This window comes from Lepidochelys kempii, chromosome 1 (genome assembly GCF_965140285.1).
Source record: "Lepidochelys kempii isolate rLepKem1 chromosome 1, rLepKem1.hap1, whole genome shotgun sequence".
Taxonomy (NCBI): domain Eukaryota; kingdom Metazoa; phylum Chordata; order Testudines; family Cheloniidae; genus Lepidochelys; species Lepidochelys kempii.
In genome coordinates this window covers 307519413-307527820 of record NC_136380.1, presented here as the reverse complement: position 1 = coordinate 307527820, position 8408 = coordinate 307519413, and the positions used below count along the sequence as shown (strand labels likewise).

General features: G+C 46.8%; 1 protein-coding gene across 17 annotated transcripts in view; it reads left to right on the top strand.

Moving 5' to 3' along the window:
- The first annotated feature begins 827 nt into the window (after positions 1-827).
- The window catches only part of ANKRD26 (ankyrin repeat domain 26), a 189839-nt gene continuing 182258 nt past the window's right edge, over positions 828-8408 (top strand). For 11 of the 17 annotated variants that reach the window (XR_012156802.2, XR_012156803.2, XR_012156804.2 and 8 more), the window contains exons 1-3: positions 830-1570; positions 6981-7095; positions 7335-7508. Coding sequence is in view for 14 of the 17 variants with exons in the window: in XM_073328172.2 (XP_073184273.2) it covers positions 1359-1570; positions 6981-7095; positions 7335-7508 (501 nt within the window). In the remaining 3 variants the exon portion in view is untranslated. Of the gene's footprint in view, positions 1571-6980; positions 7096-7334; positions 7509-8408 lie in introns of all 17 variants that reach the window. The other 6 variants (XM_073328178.2, XM_073328182.2, XM_073328180.2 and 3 more) reach the window with 4 other exon arrangements.

The window sequence follows — 8408 nt, the reverse complement described above, 5'->3', positions numbered from 1 at the left end:
GGCTAGATCTGCAGACTGGCACTCTAATTATTTACTGTTAAAGCAATGGAAGAGGTAAGTGATTTTTTTGCTATTATAGTGGCATCTAGGAGGCCAAAGCAAAATTAGGTTATACTAACTGTGTATTTGTACAGAAGAGACAATCCTTGCCCCAAAGAGCTTACAATATAAATATACAAGAGACAAAAGTTGGGTGGGGCATTATTATCCTCATTTTACAGGTGGGGAATTGAGGCACAGAGATTAAGTGACTTGCCCAAGGCCAGAAAAGAAGGCTGTGGGAGGGCTGGAAATTGAACTTAAGTCTCTGGCATCCCTGTACAGTGCTTGAACTAAAAGAACATACTAAGCAAAGCAGGCAAGTAGACAGCTCAATGTATGTAAATGAGGTCTTACATGGTTTTAACGGGTAGTGTACATAGGGAGAACTAATTTGAAATTACAGTAGATGCAGATAGCCTTTAACAAAGTAACCCCATACAGAAAATGTCTGGGGCCACTGTGAATAGGTCGATAATCATGTGTGATCAAGTTTCAGAGTAACAGCCGTGTTAGTCTGTATTCGCAAAAAGAAAAGGAGGACTTGTGGCACCTTAGAGACTAACCAATTTATTAGAGCATGAGCTTTCGTGAAAGTAGCTGTAGTCAGGGGTGAATGGTAAAGTAGGTTGTACAATGGCAAAAAACACGGAGATAAAACCTAACAGAAAGCGTTAGGCCAGCTCCATATAAATCACCTAACCGTGTGCAGGAGAACGGCGGAGGGATACCGGGGTATCCAAGGTCTATCGGCGGAAGGGGAAGAGGACATGAGGCGCTACCGACCGAGGAGGGCAGAGGTGACAGCGACAGGACGTGCTGCTGGCGGCCGGCCCTGGCTGGCCTCAGGCCCTGGGGCTCGCCTCAGGCCGCGGGGCGGAGGTCGGGGCGGACCGCAATGAGAACAAGTAGGCGGGGCCGAGCAGCAAAGAGTCTTTCGCGTTTGCGCGTCGAGCCACCCCCACCAGCAACCGCCGTGTCCTACGCATGCGCGTTCGGGATTGGGACGCCGTTGCCGTGGCTGCTGCCGCCGCTGAATGAACCCCAGCCCCTAGGGGTCCCCCGCCCCACCGTGAGGGGGCGCGGCCCTTCAGCCCCCGCCGTTCTCAGCCGGACGCTCCCCGCAGTGAGCGCCCGGGCCCGGAGCCGCCTGAGCGCGCAGCTAATCCGGGCTTGGCCGCGGCGGCGGGCGGAAAGTTCCTGACCCTGCGGGGCCCGGACGCCCCTGAGGCCGGGGCCTGTGATGGGCGGGCGGAATCCCCGCGGTCCTGCCCCCTGCCGCCGCGACCCCTGAGCTGGGGGAGCCGGCCCGCCGGAGGATGAAGAAGATCTTCAGCTTCGGGAAGAAGAAGAAGGGGCAGTCGCCGTCTAGCCGCGCCTCGCTGCCCGGTGTCCCCGGCGGCGGCGGCGGCTACGAGCTGCGGGAGAAGGAGCTGGGCAAATTGCACCGAGCGGCCGCGGGCGGGGACCTGGGCAGGCTCCAGCAGCTGCTGAAGAAAAACGACATCAACCAGCTGGATAAAGAGAACCGGTAACGGGGGCGGGCGGGGCGGGGCGCAGCGCTGTGGCCCTCCCCATCCCAGCCACGGCCGGGCAGCGCGACTCGGAGCAGCCCCTTCACCTCCCTGTTGCCGGGGATCGCCACGTGGGGCCAGAGACCCTCCTTCCCTAGCTCCCGAGAAGCAGCACTTACATAGGCACCAAGTGTTACTGTTGTTTTATTGTAAACCCAACCGTCAGCGGCTCCAGACCAGTGGGTCTCCACCCGCGGGCAGCTTGTGGCCCAATCAGCATACAGCGGTGGCCCATGTGACATCCTGAAGGATGCCGCAGGTAGTATATACAGTGTGTGGATGTGGCCCACATAACCGATAGACAGCTGCATATGGGGTCCATAGTGGTAAACAGGTTGAGAAACGAAAGGAATACTTGTGGCACCTTAGAGACTAACCAATTTATTAGAGCATAAGCTTTCGTGAGCTACAGCTCACTTCCTCAGATGCATATCGTGGAAACTGCAGCAGGCTTTATATATACACAGAGAATATGAAACAATACCTCCTCCCACCCCACTGTCCTGCTGGTAATAGCTTATCTAAAAAGAAAAGGAGTACTTGTGGCACCTTAGAGACTAACCAATTTCCTGCACAAATAGCCCAACTTGATTGTCATGCACATTGTGTAAAAGAGTTGTCACTTTGGATGGGCTATCACCAGCAGGAGAGTGAATTTGTGTGGGGGGGTGGAGGGTGAGAAAACCTGGATTTGTGCTGGAAATGACCCACCTGGTGATCATTTTAGATAAGCTATTACCAGCAGGACAGTGGGGTGGGAGGAGGTATTGTTTCATATTCTCTGTGTATATATAAAGCCTGATACAGTTTCCACGATATGCATCTGAGGAAGTGAGCTGTAGCTCACGAAAGCTTATGCTCTAATAAATTGGTTAGTCTCTAAGGTGCCACAAGTACTCCTTTTCTTTTTGCGAATACAGACTAACACGGCTGTTACTCTGAAGGTTGAGAAATGCTGTACCCTAATGATGCTGTAGCCTTCCTGTGCAGTATGGGCATGGGTCAGTTGCAATTTAAATTACTGTAAATGGTGGATTCTCTCTCTCTCTCTCTCTGTAACTTTTGAAGTCTTTAAACCATGAGTTAAGGACTTCAGTAACTCGGCCAGAGGTGAGGGAGTTAATTATAGAAGTTGGGGGGTGAGGTTCTGCGACTGAAAAGGAGATCAGACATTAGATGATCACACTGGTCCCTTCTGACCTTAAAATTTATGAGTCTTATGGCTAGGGTGACCACATGTCCCACTTTTAAAGTCACATATTTAAGCTCTCCTGCAAGTGTCCTGACTTTTTCTTAAAAATGGGCAAATTGTCCCGTATTTTCTGTCCACCCCCAACCCCCATCGTTACTGACGGTTCCTGCTGCTGGCTCAATCTCTACTTGCCAGCCACCTGCCCACCAGCAGTGTGTGGGGTCCAGTGGCTGATGATGGGGGTGGGTGTGCGAGGCTGGTGGCGGGGCAAAGCTGCAGCGTAAGGCTGACCACTTCCCCTGGTGGTCCATCAGCATAGCTCCCACTGGGTGCCTGCTCTTGGCCAGCAGGGCCCCAACCCCCGTCCTGTTTCCATCCAGCACTGGCTGCGAGCTGCAGTGGCTGGTGCATGAGGGCAGGCGCCAGGCATCAGCTAGTTAAGTGTAGCCCACACATCTGCTCCTTATGTGCTCCCCCTCTTGCTGTCCTCTCCTTGCTTTGCCCCTTCAGCCCCTCCAACCCTGCTGCTCCTTCATATCTCTCTCCACCACCACCACCCGCCGCTGGTGAGCTTGGCTCACCAGGCTCCTGGCTAGCAGGCTCCGTCTGGGCTGGCACCCCAGGAAAGCCCAAGACCCTCCGGCCCGGGGCGCTGGCCAGGAAGAGCCAAGCACAGCGCTAGCGCAGGGAAGCCTCTCCGCCCCTCAGCTAAGCGCTATGCCCCCTCCCCCCCCGCCACTCCAGATATTTCCAGTGTGTTTGCACTCCGACCTTGCAAGCTCCACAGCAGACCCCCGAGCAGGGTCTTAGCATCCTCTTCACACACACCCCCACCCAGGGTCCTGCCGCCAGGGAACACAGGGATGCTCTGTCCCCTGGGCACCCTCCCCTGCTGAGCCACCTCTCTGGCTGGGTTTGCTGAAGCCCCTGCAGTCAGGTTCCCTGGGCCCTAGTGCACAATGCATACTCGGGGCTTAACCCCTTCCTGCCCACGCCATAGTGAGGGGAGAGGAGGTGGTTGTGTTGTGTTGGTGGCCAACAGAAGCCTGGAAGTGTTAGCTGTCGACACTGTGCAGTCAGGAAGGGACAAGCTGCTTCCAGACACAAGGATGGGGAGGAAGAGATGAGCTCTGCAAAGACAGGGGCCGGGTAATCCCTTCCCAGTCCCCTGCTGCTGAAAGCAGCTCCTGTCCCATCTGTCCCTCACAGTGCTGGAAGGCTGCTACTGGCCACATTCTGATATGAACCCTGGCAAAAATCTGGGCAGGGGGGTGGTATGTGACCCTGCATGCTGTCCCCATGTGTTGCCTCGAGAAGAGACGGTGCCAGGTGAGGCGGGTCTGTCCGGGTCTGCCAAGCCAAGCATGGAGGGCGGAGAGCGCCGGGCAGGGAGGGTTGGGTCAGGTCAGTCGGTCACCACCCCGTGTGAGAGAGGTGTATGGGAGTGTGTGTATGTCACCTCTCCCTGTGTGAACCCTAAAGCCTTAAAGATAAGAAGGTAAATAAAAATAATCTAACTACTCAGTATTTCTTTGTAAAACAGGCTTAGTCAACTTGATGCTAATTTGAAGTTAGTTCTGATTGATTACCATTGAGCTTACTTGAATATGAATAATTTTACCAGGTGTTCTGTATTCAGCATAGGGAAATATGGTCACCCTACTTATGGCAAAGCTATTTTCCCCCTTGAAACAGAAGTTGGGGAGCCAGAATGGCTCTGTAATATACCTTAAATGTTACCAAATGTAGACACACTTTTAGATGGTTTCATGCTTTTGAAAACTGCCAGTTGCTTGCAGAGCTGTAACAAAGCATTTTAGCTCCTGTGGTGAGCAAGCATATTTGTGCCCCCTAGATGCGACCTGTGGGGGGCATGTAGGGTCACATTCTCTCCCCCCCCCCCGCAATTTCTGCCTTCCGTTTAGCACAGAGGTTTTCAAACTGTGGGGTACGCTTCCATGGAGGGATGCACCCCATAGTTCGAAAACTGTTGCCTCCCTGCCAGGAGCCAGGGTGTAATGTCAAAAACCACTACTGACAGATTTTGCTACAAGAAGCAGTTACTGACACCTCTGAATGGTCTTTTCCTGCCTTGTCATAATTTGCTACCTCTCACCTTTGAAATTCTCTTTGCTACCTCTCATCTTTGAAATTTGAGCCAGGGTTAGCAAATTCTGACAGATGGGGTCACCTGTCACAGTTCGCTACTTCTCAACTTATCCATCCTCTGGTCCAGGAGTAGCAAATTGTAACAGAGCATCAACCATGCATCACAATTTGCTAACCTGGGCTCCGGCCAATGCAGCTGGGCCCAATCTTGCAAGTGGCTGGGGGCTGATGCTACTGGGCCCAATCCTGCACGCCACCACATTTTTGTACCCTTGCTGGCTCTGCACCATCGGTGGCTGCTCTGCTCACCCCGCCATAGCTACAGCCATGGTTGCTTGGTACAAATTATTTTAAGACTGTTCTTTACCTTTTGCATCCATTCAAACTCCTGTCCTGACCCTCCATTGGATGCTTATTCTCTCCTCTGTCTTGGAAGAAGTTTGAATGGAAGGAAAATTGTAAGGCCACCTGTGGTGCTAACATCTCCAGTAATCAGGAAGGTAGCTTTCTTATAGTACCCTGGCAAGCGCAATTAATGGAGCCATGAGGCACATTGTCTGCCTTTAGTTTTTGGAGTAGAAGTACCATTGATAATCCATTGAACTAGGTATATTAAGACTTAAAAGATGCAGAAAGTTGAAGTGATTGGCTTGTTTAGTACTAAAAGAAAATAATCTACAATGTTTCAAATGCAAAAGATTCAAGGCGCATATGTGCAGTGTAGACAAAAGGAGAATTACAGGCTGAAATAAATTAAATATATTTTATTTATTGACACACTGCAATGTTGACTGGGTTTTCTGTTTGGTGAAATTGTGGTAAGGTAATGAAAATAACTATACCCTCTAAGGATGGTAATTAGCCAATTGTGGTTTATGTTTTGGAACAAGTGATCAACTGATATTGGAATTTTTGGATTCACACAACAATTCATATGAGAGGTAATGCTTTTGAATGATATTTCTTGCAATCAGGAACAGAAGAGAAGTTTAAATTATGCAGCCACTAACTTTCAAACAGGAAGTACAAATTGCAAAAATGATTTTGTTGTCCCATTCTGAGAAAATCTATGCTCAATATTTCAAGCATCACGTGAGGCCTTCAGCCATGCTATTCTCATTAGAATCAATGAGAGTTGAGGCCGGGGATAAAATGTTTTACAGTATTCTGAATGTAGGGGGGTTTATGTAATATTTTGGTAGATTTTTATAAACGAATACATTAAGTTACACATCCTTGAATATTCATACTACATATTTAGTTTTGGCCTTCTTTTCAAGAAAAATGTTTTGTTTTGTTACATGGGTCAACTATTATGAAAATTACTTTGCCAGTTAGGCCCTGATCCTGCAAGAAGTTCTGCCTTAGAGAGGACTCTTCTTATAGCAGGATTCAATGTTAGGACTATTAGAGTTGAGATTGGCACAAAGACAGGACACTTTTTTTGTGTTTTTTGCTTTGTTTTTTAGTGATTAAAAATTAAAGGTGATAATTTCCTTATCTTATTCTGCCAATCAGAAGTTTTATAAACCCACTCCAGTGAGCATAGGCTTACATTTGCTGCAGTAGCTAGAAAATGTAATATATATTTTATCTTTACAAAATTCAGAACTGTCTTGACATTTTGGTACAAAAGCCGATATCCTAACACTTTGGACAGTTTCGGCATTTTAATTATAAAGAAAAATTGCAGGTTTAGTTGTTATAGACTAAGATTCCAATCCTGCAATCTGTTCTGCATTGGCAGAACTCTGCTTTGCACTGGGGTCCCATTGAAGCACCCTATTTGGGCACAGGAGTCCACCTGTATGGTCCAGTTGCAGGATCAGCATCTAATAAGTGTAATCTTTCAAGGATATTTTAAATAGTTATTATTAGTTTCAGATTCTTAGTATTGTAATGTTTTAAAGTACAGAAATGTTTTCCATTGGTAATATGGTTTCATTTAAAGCTTATTTTTACAAAATCTAAAATTTGGGCCAAATTTAAATTGACATTATTCCTGTAACATAAACATCAAACTTTTATTTGGTTGTTGTTAATCTGATGTATCATCTTATTTTTAGGACACCTTTGCATCTTGCCTGTGCTAATGGACATTCAGATGTTGTTACTTACTTAGTGGACAACAAGTGCAAACTAAATCTGTGTGACAATGATAACAGATCCCCGTTGATGAAGGTATGCACAGTATTTAATGCAGTTATGTAAGATGTACTAATATTATTTTTCCATTTAACTACAAATTCTGTATTATGGAATGTATAAAGTTACGTTACTGTCAGTGGGTATTTAATATAGTATATAAACAAAATGTTAATGCAGTTTTTTATTTATTAATTTCATTAAGTTGTGGCAATTCTAATAAGATGGAATTTAACTTGCAGAATTTATTCTCTCTTTTTCTGTTATATTCACAGGCAGTACAATGCCAGCAGGAAAAATGTGCAACTATGCTGCTAGAGCATGGTGCAGACCCTAATCTTGTGGATGTTAACAGCAGCACTGCCCTTCACCTGGCTGCCCAGACTGCTAATATATCTCTAGCAGTACTATTGCTTGAGTACAATGCTCATATTGAAGCACAGAATAAGGTAACTGCTTATTTTTAGAAAAAGAGAACAAGAAAAATTGTAGATTTCAACTTCTAATTTAATGTGTGTTTTCTAAAAAAGAACAAAGCTCATTTTTGTCTTAAAACAGTATTTTTAAATTTCCTTTTAAAATCTGTTTTAATCAGAATCTTGGTATATAAATCATCATCGGTAAAGCAGCACTTTTGGGGTGGGGGTGGCTAGCCAAATGTTCCCCCCAGGCCTCCTGCGGAGCCAGAACTTTGGGGACATGGCCTCAGCAGTCTCTGTGATCCCTCCCAGGAGTACTGTGTGGCCTGGAGCCCCACACATAATTTTCCTGAAGCCGTTGAAGAGGCTGAAGTTGGTTCCTTATTCCTGGTTACATTTTCCAAGTTTCTTATTTGTGCTACCAGCTCCTTATGTGGCTCCCAGTTCTTTATTTCCAAGGCCAAAATTACTTAGAAATATATCAATATTAGATTAAATTTTTAGAAATGTCATCAAATTAATGAGATTCTGATAAATTAAATTCCTATTTACTTGTTTATTAATTAATCAAGGAGCTAGGATTTGAGTGGCTGTACATGATGAAATAAGTTTCAGGTCACCCCAAGTGATACATCTCTCTGACTGTCAGACAGTTCTGAAGGATTTGGGACATGCCACTTGCTGACCTGAAACTTTGTTCGTGTGCAATTTGCTGCTAAATTCATGCTTCCACCCCGCTTCCATATTGTACAGAGGACTTGAATAAGGAACTGGGTTTTGACAGACAGTATCTGACAAAATGCGTTTTGCTCGCCCCAAGTGAAGCATCCCTGTGATTGTCAGACTGTTTTTGAAGGATCTGTGACATGCCACTCCCTGACCTGAAGCTTTTATTCTTTTTTGCAATATGCTACTTAATATCCCATCCGT